The 25,238-nt window shown below is 44.4% G+C and overlaps 1 protein-coding gene across 6 annotated transcripts in view; it reads right to left on the minus strand.

Moving 5' to 3' along the window:
* Positions 1 to 25,238, minus strand: part of MACROD1 (mono-ADP ribosylhydrolase 1) — a 578,339-nt gene that overhangs the window by 30,841 nt on the left and 522,260 nt on the right. Inside the window, exon 8 of one of the 6 annotated variants that reach the window (XM_056527248.1) lies at positions 20,241 to 20,390. The exons of the other annotated variants lie outside the window; for them this stretch is intronic. Within the exon in view, the coding sequence (XP_056383223.1) occupies positions 20,317 to 20,390 (74 nt within the window). The 3' untranslated portion in view covers positions 20,241 to 20,316. Of the gene's footprint in view, positions 1 to 20,240; positions 20,391 to 25,238 lie in introns of those variants that run through there. 6 annotated transcript variants of the gene reach the window in all.

A 25,238-nucleotide genomic window follows, 5' to 3' on the forward strand; every position in this document is an offset into this window, starting at 1 on the left:
CCAGTGTTCCTCCAGCTGTTGCAAAACTACAACTCCCAGCATGCACGGACAGCCAAAGGGCATGCTCGGAGTTTGCAACAGCTGGATGTTTGCCCCCTCCCCCCAATGTGAATGTACAGGGTACACTCACATGGGCGGAGGTTTACAGTGAGTGCTGCAAGTTTGAGATGGCGCAAATTTTGCGCTGCAGCTCAAACTTCCAGCGGCAAACTTGCTGTGAACCTCTGCCCATGTTACTGTACCCTAAAAACACTACACTACACTGACACTAACCTAAAATAAAAAGTAAAAAACACTACATATACACATACCCCTACACAGCCCCCCTCCCCCCAAAAAATGAAAAACGTCTGGTACGCTACTGTTTCCAAAACGGAGCCTCCAGCTGTTGCAAAATAATAACTCCCAGTATTGCCGGACAGCAATTGACTGTCCAGGCATGCTGGGAGTTTTGCAACAGCTGGAGGCACCCTGTTTGGGAATCACTGGCGTAGAATACCCCTATGTCCACCCCTATGCAAATCCCTAATTCAGGCCTCAAATGCGCATGGCGCTCTCTCACTTTGGAGCCCTGTCGTATTTCAGGGCAACAGTTTTGGGACACATATGGGGTATCGCTGTACTCGGGAGAAATTGCCTTACAAATTTTGGGGGGCTTTTTCTTCTTTAACCCCTTATGAAAAGGTGAAGTTGGGGTCTACACCAGCATGTTAGTGTAAAAAAATAAATTTTTTACACTGACATGCTGGTGTTGCCCTATACTTTTCATTTTCACAAGAGGTAAAAGGGAAAAAAGACCCTCTAAATTTGTAACGCAATTTCTCCTGAGTACGGAGATACCCCATATGTGGGTGCAAAGTGCTCTGAGGGCGCACAACAAGGCCCAGAAGGGAGAGTGCACCATGTACATTTGAGGCGATTTGCACAGGGGTGGCTGATTGTTACAGCAGTTCTGACAAACGCAAAACAATAAATATCCATATGTGACCCCATTTTGGAAACTACACCCCTCACGGAATGTAATAAGGGGTGCAGTGAGCATTTACACCCCACTGGTGTATGACAGATTTTTGGAACAGTGGTCTGTGAAAATGAAAAATAAAATTTTTGATTTGCACAGTCCACCGTTTCAAATATCTGTCAAACGCCAGTGGGGTGAAAATGCTCACTGCACCCCTTATTACATTCCATGAGGGGTATAGTTTCCAAAATGGGGTCACATGTGGGGGGGTCCACTGTTCTGGCACCATAGGGGCTTCCTAAATGGGACATGCCCCCCAAAAACCCTTTCAGAAAAACTCACTCTCCAAAATCCCATTGTCGCTCCTTCCCTTCTGAGCCCTCTACTGCGCCCACCGAACATTTTACATATACGCATATGAGGTATTTCCTTACTCGAGAGAAATTGGGTTACAAATTTTAGGGTGATTTCTCTCCTTTTACCCCTTGTAAAAATTAAAAAATTGGGTCTACAAGAAAATGCGAGTGTAAAAAATGAAGATTTAGAATTTTCTCCTTCACTTTGCTGCTATTCCTGTGAAACACCTAAAGGGTTAAAACACTTACTGAATGTCATTTTGAATACTTTGGGGGGTGCAGTTTTTATAATGGGGTCATTTATGGGGTATTTCTAATATGAAGATCCTTAAAATCCACTTCCAACCTGAACTGGGCCCTGAAAAATGAAGATTTTGAAAATCTTGAGAAAAATTGGAAAATTGCTGCGGAACTTTGAAGCCCTCTGGTGTCTTCCAAAAGTAAAAACTTGTCAATTTTTTTATGCAAACACAAAGTAGACATATTGTATATGTGAATCAATATGTAATTTATTTGGAATATCCATTTTCCTTTCAAGCAGAGACTTTCAAAGTTAGAAAAATGCTAAATTTTCAAAATTTTCATGAAATTTTTAGATTTTTTACCAAGAAAGGATACAAATATCAGTGAAATTTTACCGATAAAATAAAGTAGAATATGTCACGAAAAAACAATCTCGGAATCAGAATGATAAGTAAAAGCATTCCAAAGTTATTAATGTTTAAAGTGACAGTGGTCAGATTTTCAAAAAATGCCCAGGTCATGAAGGTGAAAATGGGCTGGGTCATGAAGGGGTTAAAAGATGATGAGGAAATTATAAATGGGGATCAGGAAAAAGCAAATATATTAAACAAATTCTTCTCCACTGTATTCACTGAGGAAAATGAAATGCCAGGTGAAATACAGCGAGATAAGGTAAACTCCCCAGTACAGGTCACCTGTATAACCCAGGAAAAAGTTCAGTGCCGCCTACAAAAAATCTAAATAGACAAAGCGCCAGGTCCAGATGGCATTCACCCCTGTGTTCTAAAGGAATTAAGTAATGTAATAGACAGACCCCTATTTTTATTATTCAGGGACTCTATAGTAACAGGGACTGTTCCCCAGGACTGGCGCATGGCAAATGTGGTGCCAATATTTAAGAAGGTGACCCCGGGAATTATAGGCCTGTTAGTTTAACCTCCGTTGTATGTAAATTGTTTGAGGGTTTTCTAAGAGATGCTATTTTGGAGTATCTTGATAAAAATAAGTGTATGACTCCATATCAGCATTGCTTTATGAGGGATCAGTCCTGTCAAACTAACCTGATCAGCTTTTATGAGGAGGTGAGCACCAGGCTGGATTTTTCCAAAGCATTTGATACGGTGCCACATAAAAGGTTGGTGCATAAAATGAGAATGCTTGCACTGGAGGGAAATGTGTGCAAGTGGGTAAGTAACTGGCTCAGTGATAGGAAACAGAGGGTGGTTATTAATGGTACTTATTCTGATTGGGTGACTGTCACTAGTGGGGTACCACAGGGGTCAGTTGTGGGTCCTGTTCTATTTAATGTATTTATTAATGACCTTGTAGAGGGGTTGAATAGTAAAGTAGCAATCTTTGCAGATGATACTAAACACTATAGAGGACAGTGCACGATTTATTACAAATGGATCTGCATAGGTTGGAGGTTTGGGCTCAGAAGTGGCGCATGAGTTTCAACACTGATAAATGTAAGGTGCTGCACATGGGGAAGAAAAATCCATCCTGGGATTATGTATTAAATGGGAGAACACTTGGAACGACTGACGTGGAAAAGGACTTAGGAGTCTTAGTTAACAGTAAATTTAGCTGTAGTGGTCAATGTCGGGCAGCTGCTGCAAAGGCAAATAAAATCATGGGGTGCATCAATAGGGGCATAGATGCCCACGACAAGGAAATAATTCTACCACTGTACAAATCACTAGTCAGACCACACATAGAATACTGTGTACAGTACTGGCCACCAGTGTACAAGAAAGATATAGTGGAGCTGGAGAGGGTTCAAAGACGGGCAATAAGAGTAACATGGGGAATGGGAGGACTACAGTACACAGAAAGATTATCAGAATTAGGGTTATTTAGTTTAGCAAAAAAGAATGCTTAGGGTAGACCTAATAACTATGTATAAATATATCAGGGGACCTTACAAAGATCTCTCCCATGATCTATCTATACCCAGGACTGTATCTATAACAAGGGGGCATGCTCTATGTTTAGAGGAAAGAAGGTTTCTACACCAGCACAGATGGGGGTTCTTTACTGTAAGAGCAGTGATACTGTGGAATTCTCTGCCTGAGCAGGTGATCATGGTTAACTCAGTAAAATAATTTAAAAGGGGTCTGGATGCATTTTTGGAGAATAAAATATTACAAGTTATGGATTCTAGATCTATATGGACAGAACGTTGATCCAGGGATCTATTCTGACTGCCATATTTAGAGTCAGGAAGGAATTTTTAGTATGAGTTTTTTTTGTTTTTGTTCTTTACCTTCCTCTGGATTAACTCAGTAGGGACTCATTAGGGTTATAGGTTGAACTTGATGGACTCTGGTCTTTTTTCAACATTATGAACTATGGGGAGATTTATCAAAACTTGCTGAGTTGCCCATAGAAACCAATCAGCTTGCTTCTTTCATTTTTAACAAGGCCCCTGCAAAATGAATGAAGCAATCTGATTGGTTGCTATGGGCAACTGGACAACTTTTCCTTTGCACAAGTTTTGATAAATCTTTTCCTATGTTACTATGTTAGACAGTTTTGCCCTGTCCACATTTAGTGAAGTTACTGCATGTTTGTTATATGTATGCTAAGTTATATGTTCGTGCACTGAGCTAAGTTATAGATAAAAACTAGATTTGAGCAAATTGATTTGGAAGAAATAATATTTTTCCCGAATTCACTTTGGGTGAAACAGGAGTCTCTGCTTCTGTATACTCAGCAGGAAGCTATACAGTATGCTTTCTTGTACAATTAACATCTACTAGTCCAGACAAGTGTGTCAGGTAGCCTCACTGCTTACACTCTATATTCGCTGGGACGGGTGCAAAGCAGCAAGGCAAACAGTGTACAGGAGTCCATGCTCCTGTATTGGTACTTACCTAGAGGTAAATTGTAATGCCCTATGAATTGGTGCTTACCCATATATAAATTGGCCATCAAAACAGAATCAAATCGAATTTCAGGAGGTTCACACAATTACACACAAAACATGCACTCATGTATATAACATCTAGATTGTACTTTAAAAGTGATCAGTTGTTAGATGCATTCAGAACACACATTTAAGTATGTTAGCTGCCTCTGATTTACACACAGCTGTCTTACCCCGCACATAGATGGCGCCTTCTCTGCTACTCTGAAAAAGCAGTGAGAGTTATAATTAAGGCAAACCAATGATGTTCCCATTGGTTAATAAGCCACCTAAACAACATGTAATCACGCCTTTCCAGCACAATGTGGTTTTGTAATGCGAGATTTATCAACCTCTGCTTTGCTACTGAGTGAATTTGTGTGTCCCTTGTTCTTACCAATAAAGGAAGTAGAAGCACAGAAAATGCGAGGGTTCTGTCTTCCAAGCTCTACTGTGGTCGTGAAATGAGTCAAAGTGCCAATAGATACACATGATTCTTTTTTATTGGTACATAAAAGGCACAACTGGACAACACGTTTAGGCGTGTTCTCACGCCTTCCTCAGGTCCACAAAAATAATTTTAGAGTGTCCTGTTCTCGAGATCCTGTGTGTTGGCGGCAACACACAGGAACTCGAGAACACGACACTCTAAAATTATTTTTTAGAGTGTCCTAAATTGCTTGTTTTGCCTGTCCTTTAGTGATAGGCCTGCCAACTTGGCCCCCCACTGGCTTTAACAATGGAGAACTCCTTTACAGGATTTTAATAAGAATTACGAAAGTCTATATTATATTATAGTCTCTATTATAATCACGGCCTGGAACCATTCTCTCTCAATACTAGGAGGAGGGGGGGGGGGGGCACTTTCATCATTTTATTCAATATTATATCTTTTTAAAGCTTTCAATCATGTGGCAGTCTGTATAAAGTAGGGTGATGAAAAGAAAATATAATTTCATATTTTACTTGAGATGCTGCCACTGCCAGACTTTCCCCGCCAGCAGTTTTGTTGATATACTTGCTCATTTATTATTGAAATCAAAATCATACTGTTTCTTTCAGTGAATTGCAGCTATGAATGCAGCACAGTCTATTTATGTCTTGAAAAGAGTCAACTTTAAAATGCAGCAGATTCTTAATTTTAATTAATTTACTGTCCCTTCTGCCTTAGAAAAAAAAAATCAAAAGATTAGTTCCATGGTTTTACTAATATGTGATGAATTAATTCAATTATGATGACATGCTGGACTGTGTATTCTTGAGTTTACAGTCATATTTCTTCCTGTATTTATATGCAGGAACGAGTCAGGTGGGAATTGCAGCAGTATAATGAAGTGCACATAAGGAGAGGGAGTCATAGAAGCAAAAACACAAATCCCTGTAAACATAGCCCCACAATAAATAACCCTTACCCTAACAATTTTTAACCATTAAAAATGTATTTTAAAAAAGCCACTTTTATTTTATAGATTTTCATCATTTTTTGACCATGTTCCCAGTGAACTCTACTGTTTTATATTATTATCATTATTATTATTATTTCTTTATTTTTACAAAGTTGTAAACATTGCTGTTTTTTCACATATGTACCTTAGTTTTTTCCTATTTTGGTCAGATTTAGTTATTTTTATTATAAACATTGCCAGTTTTTAAATGCAATTTTACAACCATATTTTGTATAAGCCATAGTCTCAGGCTTAAACCTCATGTCAATTTGTAGGGATTTACTGAGTGTTGGCTGGAGAAATTTATGTCGAATTTTGCAGGAAAACTTAATATGTTTGGATTATGTAAATTAGGTTGCGTACATATGATTGTATGTGCAGTTCATCTATACTATGCAAAATACTTTAGATGAGATCCCATTGCAGGCTCTAATCTTTGCAACGTTTTGTTTTTTGCTACTGTCAAATGGGATCGAATCCTGAATTTACCACAAAAAAAGACTTTACAAAAAACAACCCCAAAAATAACATTCTGGCTTCTGAAACTGATTTCAAGCAAATGAAAGGAAACTATTTTAATTATTGGCTTTTGTTTTTCTAGATCAAGTAGAGGAAAAAAAATGAAAGTACCTTGTTATTTTGCATTTTTTACAAATAAATATTGGCACACAAATCTATATATAAAAAGTAGTCTGGAGTTAATAAAATGGAGATCAAACACAGAGTGTGGAAAAAGAAGTTGGTTGTTTTCAGTCAACTGTATGGAATTTGGTGTAAATGTAAAAAAAAAATGTTAGGGTTACGAAAGAAAAACATACAGGTAGAACATGAAAGATGTCAAAGTGTCAGGATATAATAAAACCTGAAAGCAATCTGCCTTGGAAAGAGAAAAAGCACAATAAAGCAAATGAAAAACAAATGGCCAACAACTGTGGCCATCAATGGCTTCACCTGGAATATGCTGTCCAGTTTTGGGCACTGGTTCAGTGTTTAATCTAAAACGGAGACCCAAATGAGGGGTGAAAATAACACCAGTTAATTAAGGACTCAGGGTTTTTCCGTTTTTGCACTTTCGTTTTTTCCTTCTTACCTTCTAAAAATAACACTTTCAGTTTTCCGCCTACAGACCTATATGAGGGCTTGTTTTATGCACTACCAATTTTACTTGGTAATGACATCAGTCATTTCACCACAAAATCTATGGCAAAACTAACAATTTTTTTTTTGGGTGGGACAAAATAAAAAAGCCATTTTGTAATTTTTAGCAGCTTTCGTTTCTACGCAGTGCACTTTTCGGTAAAAACGACACCTTATATTTATTCCATAGGTCCATAAGGTTACAAGGATCCCCAATTTACGTAGGTTTTATTTTACGAAAAAAATATAACTATATGCACCACAATTTGCATGTTTAAAGGAGTATTCCAGCAAAAAATAACTTATTCCCTATCCAAAGGATAGGGGATAAGTTATAGATCGCGGGGGGTCCGAGCGCTGGGCCCCCCCCGGGATCTCCTGGACAGGGACTCAGCAGTCTGCAGGAAGTAAAGTTTCGTCCCCAGCAGAAAGCCGCGGAAGACATGCCCCCTCCATATATCTCTATGGGGTGCATGGAGGGGGCGTGTCGGCCACCGCGTCATGCCCGGACGGAACGCCCCCTTTACAGAATACTGCTGCGGCCCCGTCCATGAGATCCCGGGGGGCCCCAGCGCACGGACCCCCCGCGATCTATAACTTATCCCCTATCCTTCGGATAGGGAATCATTTATATTGCACTACAGATCTCCTTTAAAATTGTCATCTTCTGACCCCTATAACTTTTTTATTTTTCCGCATTCGAGGCTATATGAAGGCAATTTTTTTTGCGCCGTAATCTTTAGTTCTTATCAGTACCATTTTTGTTTTGATGGGCCTTTTTGATCACTTTTTATTAGTTTTTTTTAGGGTATACAAAATTACCCAATACGTCATTGACTGTATTGGACTATTACATGCAATCTTCTGATTGCATACACTGTTCAAAGCTATGCCATAGCGTAGCATTACGTGTTACCTGCGCTCGATTGCTCACCAGGCTGGAGAATCGCAGAGGAGATCGGATGGCAAGGAGGCAGGTAAGGGCCCTCCCGTCATCCTGTAAGCTGATCGGGACACCGCTGTTTCACCGCAGTGATCCCGATCAGCCAGACTGATCTGCCGAGAATGCTTTTTTTTTTTTCCATCTTAGACGCAGCAATCAGTGCCTGGCATCACTGTGATCAGTGATGTCCGGCATTAGACATGGGTCCCGGCCGTTGATATCTGCCAGGACAGACCCGCTATGAGGCAGGGTCAGCTCGTGACCCCGCTTCATAGCAGAGGAGTGGGCGCAGGGGGTTCAGACAAAGCCCTGCATCCTGAAGAGGTTAAAAATACAAAACACTGTCAAAAGTAAAGTATACATTTTCTCCCTCACTACAACATCAATAAAGCATAACTTTTATTGTATGTTTAAATAAGATCCAAAAGAAAAGGGTTTAAAACTCAGCACTCTTTACCGTAACACTATCTGTAAGTCATGGTCGCTATTCAACCACACTGCATTTATAAAAAAATATACATCCAGAGTACACCTGCAGTGTGTACTCAGTCAGAGATGAGCAGACATTTAAAACATTTTACATAGCCCTCCTAACATGTTTCATCAAGTTAGAGACGAGGCTTTGGGGCAATGACTCAAAAGAATGCTGTCCAAAGGGTTTTAGAACCTCTCTCAAGTGACCTCATCAATCACTTCCACAGAGAAGGACCAATAGCTGGCTTGACTGTACTCCTTTCTAATCACATAACCAATGAATAAATGCTTGGCAGGTTAGAGCAGTGACAACACAGTGTAGTACAGTGTATGCAATCAAAAGATTGCATGGTATCCCTTTGGAGACTAAAAAAAATTTAAAAGTCTAAAAAAAAAAGGGTTAAGAGAATTAACCCCTTCCCAAACAAAAGTTTGAATCACACCAGTTTTCCCAATTTTTTAAATAAAATAATGTAATAAAAAATAAACATCATATGTGGTACTGTCGCATGCGCAAATGTCCGAACTATTTAAAGATAAGGTTAGTTAAATAACAAGGCTTACACGTAAAAAAACAAAAAAAAAAGTCCAAAATAATTTGTAGCCAAAAGCACAATGGTGCTCCTTCTCCTCTGAGCCCTGTAGTGCGCCCGCAAAGCAGTTTACATCCATATATGGGGTATTTCCCTACTCAGTAGAAATGGTGTTACAAATTTTGGGGGGCTTTTTTCCTATTACCCATTGTGAAAATGAAAAATTTGGGGGTAACCAGCATTTTAGTAAAACAATCTCATTTTTTATTTTCACGTCCAAATTTTGCGAAAAGTCATCAAACACCTGTGGGGTGTTAAGGCTCACTATACCCCTTGTTATGTTCAGTGTGGGGTCTAGTTTCCAAAATGGGTGTTTTTGGGTGTTTTTTTCTGTGTTTAGGTCAGCCACCCCTGTGCAAATCACCAATTTAGGCCTCAAATGTACAAGGTGCACTTTCACTCCTGAGGGAGCAACCGAGGGGAGCACTTTACGTCCACATATGGGGTATTTCTGTACTTAGGAGAAATTACGTTACAAATTTTGGGGGTCTTTTTTGTCCTTTTACCTCTTGTGAAAATGAAAAATATGGGACAACACCAGCATGTTAGTGTAAAAAATTTAAAATTTTAAACAATTTTACACTAACATGCTGGTGTAGACACCAACTTTTCCTTTTCATTACAAAGCCCCCCAAAATTTGTAACACAATTTTTCCCAAGTACGGAAATACCTCATATGTGCCACTTAACTGTTACCTTGAAATACGACAGGGCTCCGGAGTGAGAGAGCGCCATGTGCAGTTGAGGCCTAAATTAGGGTTTTGCATAAGGACAGACCCGGATGCAAGCAGGGTGCCTCCGGGGGTGGTGGTGGTGGTGGTGGGGGTGTAACTGTGTAAGTGTGTGTGTATATGTAGTGTTTTAACCTTTATTTTGTGGAGTGTAGTGTTTTTAGGGTACATTCACACGGTCGGGTTCACAGAGAGTTTCTCCGCTGGGAGTTTGAGCTGCCGCAGAAAATTTGCCGCAGCTGAAACCTGCAGCGGGAAACTCACTGTAACGGTAGGGTCACACATAACGGATCTGCAGCGTATTTTACGCTGTGGATCCGCCGGTGACCCAACCCATTTTGTGCCTCCAGCTGTTGCCACCCCCTTCCCCCACCTCGCCCTGGCCCTGGCCTCTTCGTAGCGGCAATTCGCTGCTGTGGGCAGCCACATAGGGGGCCTGCAAGTCACTGATTGCACTCTAACGTCGCGGAGCAACCGTGATGTCTGAGTGCACTGCGCATGTGTAGTGTACTCAGACATCGCAGCTGCTTTGTGATGTCTGAATGGACTCGGCGACACGCATTCTACTTGGGTGGCTTCTCACAGCGGCGGATTGCTGCTGCAAGCAGGCCAAGGGTGGGGCAAGGCAGGGGAAGGGGGTGGCAACAGCTGGAGGCACAAAATGGGACACGTCACCAGCGGATCTGCAGTGTAAAATACGCTGTGGATCGGTTACATGTGATCTACCCTAAACCTGCCTATGTGTACATTCACATGGGGGGAAGGTGCGCAATCCTCCAGCTGTTCCATGTCTACAACTCCCAGCATGCCCTTCAGCTGTCAGTACATGCTGGGTGTTGTAGTTTTGCAACAGTTGGAGGCACACTGGTTGGAAAACCTTGAGTTAGGTTCTGTTACCTAACAGTGTTTCCCAACCAGTGTGCCTCCAACTATTGCAAGACTACAACTCCCAGAATGTACTGATGCATGGGGGCATGCTGGGAGTTATAGTTATGCAAGAACTGGAGGCACACAACTACAACTCCCAGCATGCCCAGACAGCCGTTTGCTGTTCGTACAGCTGAGTTGTAGTTATGCAACATCTGGAGGACTACAGTGATCTCCAAACTGTGGCCCTCCAGATTTTGCAAAACTACATATCCCAGCGTGCCCAGACAGCAAACGGCTGTCTGGGCATGCTGGAAGTTGTAGTTATGCAACATCTGGAAGGCTACAGTTAAGAGATTCCAAACTGTGGTCCTCCAGAACTTCCAGAGGCCACTTACCCAGATCACCGCCGATGTTGCCCGCCGCATGACATCAGGATCTGACGACGCATGACGTCAGGATCAGCGCCTGGAGCCGGTAAGCCGCTGCTCCCACATTTCCCCTGCGCTGCCTGTACACCCATGGGTGGGCAGAGCGGGGGAACTGAACTTTAACCCCCCCCCCCCCGATCTGCTATTGATCGGTTGTTTCAGTACCGATCACCCTTATTTTCCGGGTCACCGGAGACCTGTATGACCCAGAATCGACGCAAATGGCCGGTTTGAATTGACATGGCTGAAATAACGGGCATATTCATCCGTTAAGGCCAGTTATAATATCCATCATGTGCTCTTATTTTATGGCCGTTTTAACACCTCTGACTACAGACATGCCATTCCATTCCCTGCTGCTCATCTCCATACTGTCCCCCCTGTGCGCTGCTTCATTCATTCACCACCGCCACAACCAGTTCCCAACATGTCCAAGCACAATCAGAGCACACAGCGGGGACATGTCAGTCTATTCCTCACTGCTCATCTCTGTCGGGTACGGAGATGAGCAGTGGGGGAACAGGCTGACATGTCCCTGCTGTGCACTCTGATTGTGCTTGGAAGAGGGCAGCAGTGGGGACATGTCGGGCAGCGGTCGGGAATGAATGAATGAAGCAGCGCACAGTGGGGACAGGTCAGCTACTGGCGGCGGCGGGGAATGGAGCGCTATAACAGTGCACAGGGGAGACAGGTCTCTCCATTCTCTGCTGCTCCTCTCTGTCTGATACAGAAATGAACAGCAGGGAATTTAACGGCATGCCCCTGCTGTGCACTGTGACAGCGCTAGAAGATGACCAGGCAGTTGTTTAATAACTCCCCTGTTTAATAACTTCTGATCGCATCAGGTCTCAGAAGTGAGACCCGATGTGATCAATTCCTTAGCCCATGTACTACAACCCTCATCATGGAACAGTGTCTGTTCCATGATGGGGGTAGTAGTACAAACATTAATGTAGCCTCCCCAGTCACTGGCAGACTCCCGCAGCTGGGGAACAACTAGTCCCATCACGGAAAAAAGTCTGTTCCATGATGGGAGTAGTAGTAGTCCCTCAGCACTGCAGGAGTCTGCTGATGTCACCTTTTCTGAGCATGCTCAGAAGTAATAATGGATATTATAAACCAGGTGCAAATGGATTAAAGGCTCATCCGTTTGCCATAGACTTCAATGTTAAAATTTTAATGGCCGTTATTCCACTGTTATTTTTGTCGGGAAAAAAATTAGTGCCTGTGCCATTATTCATGACGGGCTATAACTGGTTTGAACGGATAATCAAAAATCCCATAGACTTTAATGGGATTTTGTAACGGCCGTTTATCATCCGTTTTTAAGGCTTTTCTAACGGAAGTTTATAACAGGTCTTTTAATGGAGTGTGAAAAGGGGCCTAAGCCCAAACCTCCATCCACAGATCCATGTGTAGTGATGTCGCGAACATAAAATTTTTGGTTTGCGAACGTCCGCAAAAGTTTGCGAACCGGGCGAATCGCCATTGACTTCAATGGGCAGGCGAATTTTAAAACCCACAGGGACTCTTTCTGGCCATAATAGTGATTTAAAAGTTGTTTCAAGGGGACTAACACCTGGACTGTGGTGATTTATGCCCTTTATGGATTAAAACCAGACTCTGCACCAACTATTATTCCTAAATGGTTTGGAATAACGTGCTTTGCCCCCCTTTAGGCATCACATAGTTAGATTCCCCCCTTTAGACAGCACATAGATTCCCCCATATTAGGCAGCACATAGTTAGAGCCTCCCTTTAGGCAGCACATAGTTAGATCCCCCCCTTTAGGCATCACATAGTTAGATTCCCCCATGTTAGGCAGCACATAAGATTCCCCCACATTAGGCAGCACATAGTTAGAGCCCCCCCTTGAGGCAGCATATAGTGGGATTTGAACACAAGGCCCCAGCGCTAACCTCTGAGCCACCATGCTACCCTGAGTATACATCTAATATCCACGGTTGCAAAAATGGACAGAGATGTCAGCAGAAAGTACCTGAAAAATTAGGCATGTACACATGCCTGAAAAATTTGGTATTGTTGCAGCCGCTTCTGTAGCAGCGGCCATAAAAATTGCAGCACCATAACAATTGCAGCAGCAGAGGCCAGAAAAATTAGGCATGTACACATGGAGGAAAATTTGGTATTGTTGCAGCTGTAGCAGCGGCCATAAAAATTTCAGCACCATAACAAGTGCAGCAGCAGAGGCCAGAAAAATAAGGCATGTACACATGGATGAAAAATTGGGTATTGTCGCAGCAGCAGCTGTAGCAGCAGCCAGAAAAATTGCAGCACCATAACAAGTGCAGCAGCAGAGGCCAGAAAAATTAGGCATGTACACTTGGCAGGAAAATTTGGTATTGTCGCAGCTGTAGCAGCGGTCATAAAAATTGCAGCACCATAACAAGTGCAGCAGCAGAGCCCAGAAAAATTAGGCATGTACACCTGGCTGGAAAATTTGGTATTGTCGCAGCCGCTGCTGTAGCAGCGGCCTGAACATTTTCTATTTGTTTTGCCAGGCAGAAAGTGCCCTAAAACATTGCGGCTTGAACCCTAGTTGGTGGCGGATAAGTCACGCAAGTCATCCGGCATTCAGAGTTCAAATATAGCAGCGTGTGGACCATTTTTAGGCCAAGGCAGGTCATCTGATCAGGCCTTGTTCAGTCAAATGTATCGCCCAGTGTCAGTCCCTTTGGGATCCATCCCTCATTCATCTTAAGAAAGGTGAGGTAATCCAGACTTTTTTGACCAAGGCGACTCCTCTTCTCAGTGACAATACCTCCTGGTGCACTGAAGGTCCTTTCTGACAGGACACTTGAGGCGGGACAGGCCAGAAATTCGAGCGCAAATTGGGATAGCTCAGGCCACAGGTCAAGCTGGCACACCCAGTAGTCAAGGGGTTCATCGCTCCTCAGAGTGTCTATATCTGCGGTTAAGGCCAGGTAGTCTGCTACCTGTCAGTTAAAACGTTCTCTGAGGGTGGACCCCGAAGGGCTGTGGCGATGTGTAGGACTTAAAAAGCTCCGCATGTCCTCCATCAACAGCATGTCTGTACAGCTTCCTGTCCTTGCCGGCGTGTTCGTGGGAGGAGGAGGAGGATTACTTTCACCTCTTCCCCTGTTAGATCCCTGTTGTGCTGTGACATGACCCTTTTACGCTGTGTACAGCATACTTCTTAATTTATTTTGGAACTGCTGAATCCTTTCCGCCTTGCTGTAATGCGGTAACATGTCAGGCACTTTATGTTTATACCGGGGGTCTAGTAGTGTGGACACCCAGTACAGGTCGTTCTCCTTCATCCTTTTTATACGAGGATCCTTCAACAGGCACGACAGCATGAAAGACCCCATTTGCACAAGGTTGGATGCCGAGCTACTCATATCCCGTTCCTCGTCCTTAGTGATGTCAGGGAAGGTATAATCTTCTTCCCCCCAGCCACGTGCAACACCACGGAACCAGATAGGAGCACCCTGGGATGCCTGCTGTGGTTGGTCTTCCTACTCCTCTTCAAAGCCACATTCCTCCTCTGACTCCTCTTCCTCACAATCCTCTTCCAGGAGCACCCTGGGATGCCTGCTGTGGTTGGTCTTCCTACTCCTCTTCAAAGCCACATTCCTCCTCTGACTCCTCTTCCTCACAATCCTCTTCCAGCGTTGCCGCAGGTCCAGCAAGCGATGCTGATAAGGCTGTTTCTGGTGGTGATGGTGTCCTCAACTCTTCCTCTTCACGCTCATCTACTGCCTGATCCAGCACTCTTTGCAGGGCACGCTCCAGGAAGAAAACAAACGGTATGATGTCGCTGATGGTGCCTTCGGTGCGACTGACCAGGTTTGTCACCTCCTCAAAAGGACGCACGAGCCTACAGGCATTGCGCATGAGCCTCCAGTAACATGGCAAAAAAATTCCCAGCTCCGCAGATGATGTCCTAGCACCCCGGTCATACAAATATTCGTTGACAGCTTTTTCTTGTTGGAGCAGGCGGTCGAACATTAGGAGTGTTGAATTCCAATGTGTCAGGCTGTCGCAAATCAAGCGCCTCACTGGCACGTTGTTTCGCTGCTGGATATCTGATAAGTGCGCCATGGCCGTGTAGGAACGCCTGAAATGGCCACACACCTTCCTGGACTGCTTCAGGACATCCTGTAAGCCTGGGTACTTGAGCACAGAGCGTTGTACAATCAGATTACACACATGTGCCATGCACGGCACATGTGTCAACTTGCCCAACCTCAATGCCACCAACAAATTTGTTCCGTTGTCACAAACCACCTTGCCGATCTCCAGTTGGTGCGGAGTCAGCCACTGGTCCACCTGTGCGTTCAGGGCCGACAGGAGCGCTGGTGCAGTGTGACTATCCGCTTTGAGGCAAGTCAACCCCAAGATGGCGTGACACTGCCGTATCCGTGATGTGGAATAGCACCTGGGGAGCTGGGGGGGTGCTGGTGATGTGGAGCAAGACGCAGCAGTGAAAGAGGACTCGGCCGAGGATGTTATGGAAGAGGATGGAGTAGGAGGAGTAGAGGAGGTGGCAGCAGGCCTGCCTGCAAGTCGTGGCCGTGTCACCGACTCCTCTGCAGAGCCACGCATTCCATGCTTGGCAGCCGTCACCAGGTTTACCCAATGAGCAGTGTAGGTGATATACCTGCCCTGACCATGCTTTGCAGACCAAGGTATCAGTGGTCAGATGGACCCTTGCCCCTACACTGTGTGCCAGACATGCCATAATTTCCTTTTGCACAATGGAGTAAAGATTGGGGATTGCCTTTTGTGCAAAAAAATTTCGTCCGGGTACCTTCCACTGCGGTGTCCCAATGGCTAAAAATATTTTAAAGGCCTCAGACTCCACCAGCTTGTATGGTAAAAGCTGGCGGGCTAGCAGTTCCGACAAGCCAGTTGTCAAACGCCGGGCTAGGGGGTGACTTTGAGACATTGTCTTCTTGCGCTCAAACATCTCCTTGACAGACACCTGACTGTGGGCAGATGAGCAGGAACTACTCAAGGCGAGAGACGGAGAGGCGGATGGTTGAGAGGAGGCAAGGAGGGCAGCAGTGGTTGACCTGGCTGAAGATGCTGGACCAGGAGGAGGATGGCGGCTTTGACTTTGTGTGCTGCTTGTACTGACGTGCTGATCCCATAGGCGTTTGTGATGTGACATCATGTGCCTTCGCAAAGCAGCTGTGCCTAGGTGGGTGTTGGACTTCCCACGACTCAGTTTCTTCTGGCACAGGTTGCAAATGGCCTCGCTGTTGTCAGAGGCAGACACACAAAAAAATGCCACACTACTGAGCTCTGCGATGACGGCATTCTGGTGGTGGCAACAGCATGCGTTGATTGGCGTCCCGTCTGGCTGACCCCGGGTGCCGATGCATGCTGTCTGACTGTGCCACTAGCTCCTTGCGACGACCTCCCCCTACTTCCAACTCGTCTTCTCCTCCTCTCTGTCTCCCCATCTGAACTTTCCCACTCTTCTTCTCTTTTAGCGGGCACCCACATGGCATCCACGGACACATCGTCATCATCAACACCTTCACCGCTATCTGACACCTCAAGAAAGGAAGTAGCAGCGGGTACAACATCATCATCACACCGTACGTCCATGTGTGTAATGCTGCCTGACTGAGACATATCCCTGTTAACTACATCCTCTGGCAATAATGGTTGTGCATCACTCATGTCTTCAAACTGATGTGTAAATAACTCCTCTGACAGATCAAGTAAAGCTGCTGTGGTGGTAGTGTTGGTGGTGGCGGCAGGCGGGCAAATGGTAGCATGAGAGGTGCCCGAAGCTAAGCTAGAGGAGGAGAAGGGCAGTGCGTCAATGTTCCGAGCGGAAGCCTTAGTAGTAGATTGGGTGTCTTGTGATAGCCAGTCAACTAAGTCCTCAGAACTTTTGGGGTTCAGGGTACGTGGCCTCTGAACACTGGCCATTCTAGGGCCAAAGGGAATTCCAGCACCACGACGGCCCCTGCGGGGTGGCCTTCCTCTGCCTGTCATTTTTTTGGTTAAATTTGCACAAGTGTCACACCTAATGTGATTTGCACTAGGGTGACACAATTTGCCCTGCAGGCAGGAAAAATGGCAACTGTGACGTGAACTAACAGTGACGACTGATTTTATTTAACGGCCAATAAAGTTTTTTTTTTTTATTTGCACAACTGTCACACCTAATGTGATTTGCACTAGGGTGACACAATTTGCCCTGCAGACAGGAAAAATGGCAGCTGTTGCAAAACACACGGACTGATATATTTCAGCCGTTTGAATACTGTAGTAGTTAGTTGCTATAAAGAAAAAAAGCTTGCCAGCGGAGTTCCCCTTTTAAGCAGTGGTCCCCAAGCAGGGTGCCAACAGCTGTTGCAAAACACACGGACTGATATCTTTCAGCCCTTTGAATACTGTAGTAGTTAGTTGCTTGAAGGAACTTAAGTTTGATTCTGGAGTACCCCTTTTTACCAGCGGTTCCCTCCCAACCAGGACTGATATCTTTTTTTGGGTGCTGTCCTTAAAGCAGATGTTACACTAGTGCTTTAGGAGTAAACTGGACCCTGAATACACCACCTAGCAGCAACCTAGCCATCGCTTTCCCTATACAGCAGGAGCAGCTTCTCTAACCCTCCACTTCCTAAGCCTGCAGCATGCTGAATGAGGCTAAAATGGCGTCTGTGCAAGAGGTAGGAGGGTCTGGAAGGGAGGGACTGCTGCTGATTGGCTGTAATGTGTCTGCGGACTCTGACTCACAGGGTCAAAGTTTACTGCAATGTTAAAGTATAGGGGGCGGATCGAACTTCACATATGTTCGCCCGGCGATGCGAACGCCAACATGCGAAATTCGACGGGAACTGTTCGCCAGCGAACAATTCGCGACATCTCTATCCATGTGTCCTTTCCCTTAACTAAATTTATAAATAAAGTTTAAAAAAATCCCACTGAATTCAAACAAAAGTCAGCATTAACACCCAAACAGAAGAAAACGAGGTAACAGTGAGGAAAAGAGCATCACGGACTGAGGAGGATTGGATAAAAGTGTTATATTCATGTCAGGTATGCCATTTTCATCCAGACATCTTTAACTCTAAAATTTCTACTAAGACAAGCTATTCATAGTACTAGACACTCAGAATATAATAATGCTACACACTGTGGTCCCTGAATACAATACTGACACACTGTATTCTCTAAAAATATCTTTACACACTGTACCCCCTGAATTTAATGATGACACAAGCTGCACCCTCAAAAAATAATATTATCACTAATGTCACTTGAGCATATCATTACTCACGGTGTCCCCTAAAAAATTATTATAATACAAACCCTGCCCCCCAAATTATTAATTTATACTGTGCCATGCCCTTTCCTGAATTTCATAAATTGTGCCCCTAAATTGTATATATAGTGCCCCAGTAATATACTCACCCTTTTTGACGCTGTCAGGCACATATTGCTATCCTGGACTGGGCTAACCAAGCTTGGGAAAGAATGCAAATCACACCACCTACATTTTTTCATTGTATGTGATCCTAAGACTGTTACTTTTAATATGTAAATTGGGCTAAAGTGTCTAAGGCAAAAGCCTAGTGTTAGCGGCCCATAGTTACATGGTTTATAACATTGCAAAAAAAGACAAGAGTCCATCAAGTTCAACCTGTGTTGATCCAGAGAATGACAATTGTCCAATAACAAAGGAAAACGTCCTTTCCATGTCTGTTTGCATATAACTACCCATGAGTATGTAAGCAGATACAGAAACAGTGAATGAGAGGAGATGGGATGGTAAACTCTGGATTCTTGTCATGCTGGGGAACACCCCCTGGGCATGATTATAGATTAAAAAATCGCTTCTCGGCCATTTGGCTAAGATCAAGTGTAGTACCCTTCCTGTTAGTTGGAAGACCACCAAGGCAGGATGGGGAACCACACAGTAGGACAGGTGTTCCAGGGATGGCTGTATAGCACAGCAGTCATTCCTGATGAGACCTGTTCCCTGCTGGATCTTGCCCTAAGGTCCGGGTAGAGTGAAGGCCGAGGTGCACAAGTGCCCTGGGAGTGGTGACCCCAGGGTGCCGGAATTAACTTGGGATTGGCAACCCCACTTGAATGAAAGCACATAGCACACACTTTTTCTATCACCCTTAGTATCCCGGCCTTCCGGGTAGGATCTGGGAATTTTTATAGATCCGGTCGGATGTCCGGGCAGTATTACACACTGCACACATCCACTTATTTATTTATTATTTTTGTCACTGTGTCCACCTTTTTGTATTCTGTTTGTCCACTAGGATTTGGTAGGGTGCGGTAGCCCTTCTGGGTGTCCCTCCTGCCGGTCTAGGGGAGGTGTGTGGCCATCAAGTTCCTCACCTTCCTGCTATACCCCGTGGCATCCTTGCTTCGGCAGGATGCCAAACCGGTTTTACTGGTTCCTTGGTGACAACCTGGTTAACGCCTAGTTGTCCGCCGGGAACACCTTCGGTCCTCGAGTAGCTTCGGCGAAAGGGGACATTGTACCTGGAACCTTGTAGGTGCCTTTTGGCCTGGAGGCGAAGGGTTTGGTTTGTTGGGGGGCCTCTCTCCTTTTGGAAAAGGGCTTGCGATAGACCGCATCCTCGTGCACGTTTTTTTGTGTGAACACTTGCACTTGGGTGATTTGAGAGCACGTACCTCGGCTTTCAAAAAAATGGTTATAGATTTAAAAAAATATGCCTGGAACCCTATTTAGCTGTGGCTTTTATCTTTACCCTGTATATCTACTGACAGGTCTGCTTTAAAACTTTTTGAGAAGAACCATCCACATCTCACCTTGGTGCCTCAAATAATTCAGACATCATAAAAGCTAAAGTATTAAACTTATCTGTTATTGCTACTTCTGGTCAAGGAAGGAGGAGAAACAAATCCAGAGATACTTCCAAGCGATTAAATCAAATAGTAAAATACAGGTGCAATGATGCATTTCAGGGGCACCACTTCTTCATTCAGATTGATGGAGTACAAACAGTTCAGAGGCACAATATATAGAGCAACAAAATGGCACCCAAACACATTGGGGGCGGAGTCACAGTTACCACATAAATCAAAAAAAATCATCATGCACAGATGTAACTATAAATGTCATAATTATAATGAGTTTATAATAAGGGCATATAGAAAATAATACACATATAGAAAGATAATGAGGCTTGAAGTTGAATGGGAATGAGGCTTAACACACAGTGGGTAAACAGCATATCCTATTGGGCCACCACAATGAGGCTTGAACTTGAATGGGGATGACACACAGTGGATAAACATGAGGATCCTGCCGCTAGAAAACAAAACAAAGCATGACAATACTGAGCGCAGAAGTTAGACAGCAAAGATCTGTGAGGCGCGGTTTCCACTTGGTTTTTTTTCTGGCAGTTTTTGAGCCAAAGCCAGAAATGTATTCGAAAGGAATAGGACATATAAAGGAAGGCCTTATACTTCTCCTCCCTTATGGATCCACTTCTGACTCTGGCTCAAAAACTGCAGTGGCAGTTTTCCAAAAGTGGAAACTTAGCCTGATTCAGTTTAACAACAGACATTGCAGAGCGCCGTCATCAATACATACATAGTAGCGCAGCAGAAATAAATATAAGAATTAAATGTGTACGGAGGCTGAGCCATGGAGAAGCATGGTCGCATATTATGCAGTATTAAAAAAAGAAATGATACAAATAAAAATTATAATATATACATAATGCATATCATTTATAGATCTAAAAAAAAACATTCTATATGGGCTGATGGAGACATGATGACATAAAACAAATCCTAATAGATAATTATGATATATAGCAGGTGATAAAAATCTATTAATTAGAATATAAGTAGAAAAGATATTAATAATGGTGACTAAAATAAAACAGTAATGATTATGTTACAATATCTACTAAAAAATGAATAAATATACACATGGTAGACATGGATTATAATAAAAGAGAAAGAATTGTGAAAGGATAATAAAAGACCATATAAAAGATAATAAAAAAACATTAAAGGGGTACTCCGGTGTAAAACATTTTTTTTTAATCAACTGGTGCCAGAAAGTTAAACAGATCTGTAAATGACTTCTATTAAAAAATCCTTCCAGCAATTAGCTTCTGTATGCTCCAGAGGAAGTTCTTTTCTTTTTTATTTTCTGTCTGACCACAGTGCTCTCTGCTGACACCTCTGTCCATGTCAGGTACTGCACAGAGCAGGAGCAAATCCCCATGGCAAACCTATCCTGCTCTGGACAGTTCCTGACTGTCAGCAGAGAACGCTGTGGTCAGACAGAAAAGAAATTCAAAAAGAAAAGAACTTCCTCTGTAGTATACAGCAGCTGATAAGTACTGGAAGGGTTAAGATTTCTAAATAGAAGTAATTTACAAATCTGTTTAACTTTCTGGCACCAGTTGATTATAAAAAAAAACTGTTTTCCACCAGAGTACCCCTTTAAGGTTTTTAACTTATATATCCAAAAGTTTTCTAATTTTCTCAAGGTGCTGAACCTCTGTGTATTATTCCCATAGCAGTCCCGGTATGCTGGGTGTAGATTTAATTCTGGAATTCAAAATAATTATAGGTAAGTATAAACCAAAGTCCAATTAAAAAAATTATTGTTGACCTGCTGGGATCTCTTTATCATTAGATAAAAAATGTCACATGGCTTCAATACCCAGATCATGCTCAATAACAGAGAGGTTATATCCATTGCCACCAGTAAAACCAAAAAACCACAGTATAATTCCTATATATTGGAGGGGTGCCAAGTATTGCTACCACATGTACTCCTAGGATAATGGTATTGGACTAGGTAATTGGTGCTAACTCAGCGTTAAACTACAAAACCTACACAAAAATGGCTGAAGCAGACATAATGTGATATAAACAAATTTTATTTATTAAAAAACAACTTTAAAAATTGAGAAGGCGTCTGACAAAAGGACATCTCATGAATCACACTGACATGGTATTTATAGGTATAATGACCATCCCACAATAGGGTATGGGTCGGTAGTCAGCAGCATAAGGGTTCACAGAAAGTTCTATATCTAGCTAAAGTGCATATATGATAGTTAAAGGGTACCTCTCATCAAAAAAACTTTTGATATATTATAGATTAATGTATGCAGAATAACTTAACAATTGCATATTATTAAAAAATATGCTTCTTTCTATTTAATTTTCCACTTTGAAGAAATGACCACTAGGGGTCTCCCTACCAGTCCTGGCAGCAAGCATTTCAGACTCATGCTGGAGTCCTAAACACTACGAGCTGCCAGTCTGCTTTGTTCACAAAGGAGAACACTCAGAGCTGCCAGCCTGCTTTGTTCACAGCCTGTTTGGCTGTGAACAAAGCAGGCTGGCAGCTCTGAGTGTTTAGGACTCCAGCATGAGTCAGAAATGCTTGCTGACAGGACTGATCGGGAAAAATACAATAGAAAGAAGCATATTTTTCATTAACATGCTATTGGAAAGTTATTCAACATTCATTAATCTAAAATATATCAAAAGTTTATTTGATGAGATGTACCCTTTAAATGGCAAAAATGTCCAAACATGTTATAAAACAATGGCAGAATAGCAGCAAACACTTATACCCACATGTACAGTACAAGCAAAGAGCGCAATACAGAGACGTCCACCCCTAAGTCCGTTTCGGAACTATGTCCTTGTTACGCCGAGCGCTCCGGGTCCCCGCTCCTCCCCGGAGCGCTCGCTACACTCCTCTCACTGCAGCGCTCCGGTCGGTTCCACGGACCCGGGGCGCTGCGATACCGCCTCTGGCCGGGATGCGATTCGCGATGCGGGTAGCGCCCGCTCGCGATGCGCACCCCGGCTCCCGTACCTGACTCGCTCTCCGTCAGTCCTGTCCCGGCGCGCGCGGCCCCGCTCCCTAGGGCGCGCGCGCGCCGGGTCTTTGCGATTTAAAGGGCCACTGCGCCGCTGATTGGCGCAGTGGTTCCAATTAGTGTTACACCTGTGCACTTCCCTATATCACCTCACTTCCCCTTCACTCCCTCGCCGGATCTTGTTGCCTTAGTGCCAGTGAAAGCGTTTCCTTGTGTGTTCCTAGCCTGTGTTCCAGACCTCCTGCCGTTGCCCCTGACTACGATCCTTGCTGCCTGCCCCGACCTTCTGCTACGTCCGACCTTGCTTCTGTCTACTCCCTTGTACCGCGCCTATCTTCAGCAGCCAGAGAGGTTGAGCCGTTGCTAGGGGATACGACCTGGTCACTACCGCCGCAGCAAGACCATCCCGCTTTGCGGCGGGCTCTGGTGAAAACCAGTAGTGACTTAGAACCGATCCTCTAGCACGGTCCACGCCAATCCCTCTCTGGCACAGAGGATCCACTACCTGCCAGCCGGCATCGTGACAGTAGATCCGGCCATGGATCCCGCTGAAGTTCCTCTGCCAGTTGTCGCTGACCTCACCACGGTGGTCGCCCAGCAGTCACAACAGATTGCGCAACAAGGCCAACAGCTGTCTCAACTGACTGTTATGCTACAACAGTTACTACCACAGCTCCAGCAACCATCTCCTCCGCCAGCTCCTGTACCTCCTCCGCAGCGAGTGGCCGCTTCTGGACTACGACTATCCTTGCCGGATAAATTTGATGGGGACTCTAAGCTTTGCCGTGGCTTCCTTTCCCAATGTTCATTACACTTGGAGATGATGTCGGACCAGTTCCCCACTGAAAGGTCTAAGGTGGCTTTCGTAGTCAGCCTGCTGTCTGGAAAAGCCCTGGCTTGGGCCACACCGCTCTGGGACCGCAATGACCCCGTCACTGCCTCTGTACACTCCTTCTTCTCGGAAATTCGAAGTGTCTTTGAGGAACCTGCCCGAGCCTCTTCTGCTGAGACTGCCCTGTTGAACCTGGTCCAGGGTAATTCTTCCGTTGGCGAGTATGCCGTACAATTCCGCACTCTTGCTTCTGAATTATCCTGGAACAATGAGGCCCTCTGCGCGACCTTTAAAAAAGGCCTATCCAGCAACATTAAAGATGTTCTGGCCGCACGAGAAATGCCTGCTAATCTTCATGAACTTATTCACCTAGCCACTCGCATTGACATGCGTTTTTCCGAAAGGCGTCAGGAGCTCCGCCAAGATATGGACTCTGTTCGCACGAGGCGTTTCTTCTCCTCGGCTCCTCTCTCCTCTGGTTCCCTGCAATCTGTTCCTGTGCCTCCCGCCGTGGAGGCTATGCAGGTCGACCGGTCTCGCCTGACATCTCAAGAGAGGACACGACGCCGCATGGAGAACCTCTGCCTGTACTGTGCTAGTACCGAACACTTCCTGAGGGATTGTCCTATCCGCCCTCCCCGCCTGGAAAGACGTACCCTGACTCCGCACAAAGGTGAGACAATCCTTGATGTCCACTCTGCTTCTCCACGTCTTACTGTGCCTGTGCGGATGTCTGCCTCTGCCTTCTCCTTCTCTTCTGTGGCCTTCTTGGACTCTGGATCTGCAGGAAATTTTATTTTGGCCTCTCTCGTCAACAGGTTCAACATCCCAGTGACCAGTCTCACCAGACCCCTTTACATCAATTGTATAAACAATGAAAGATTGGACTGTTCCATACGTTTCCGCACGGAGCCCCTTCTAATGAGCATCGGATCTCATCACGAGAGGATTGAACTTTTGGTCCTCCCCAATTGCACCTCGGAAATTCTCCTTGGACTTCCCTGGCTTCAACTTCATGCCCCAACCCTGGATTGGTCCACTGGGGAGATCAAGAGTTGGGGGCCCTCTTGTTCCAAGAACTGTCTAAAACCGGTTCCCAGTAACCCTTGCCGTAACTCTGTGCTTCCTCCAGTAACCGGTCTCCCTAAGGCCTATATGGACTTCGCGGATGTTTTCTGCAAAAAACAAGCGGAGACTCTACCTCCTCACAGGCCTTATGATTGTCCTATCGACCTCCTCCCGGGCACTACTCCACCCCGGGGCAGAATTTATCCTCTCTCTGCCCCAGAGACTCTTGCCATGTCTGAATACGTCCAGGAGAATCTAAAAAAGGGCTTTATCCGTAAATCCTCCTCTCCTGCCGGAGCCGGATTTTTCTTTGTATCCAAAAAAGATGGCTCTCTACGTCCTTGCATTGACTACCGCGGACTTAATAAAATCACGGTTAAGAACCGCTACCCCTTAC

Source organism: Hyla sarda, chromosome 6, assembly GCF_029499605.1.
Source record: "Hyla sarda isolate aHylSar1 chromosome 6, aHylSar1.hap1, whole genome shotgun sequence".
NCBI classification, from domain to species: Eukaryota; Metazoa; Chordata; class Amphibia; order Anura; family Hylidae; genus Hyla; species Hyla sarda.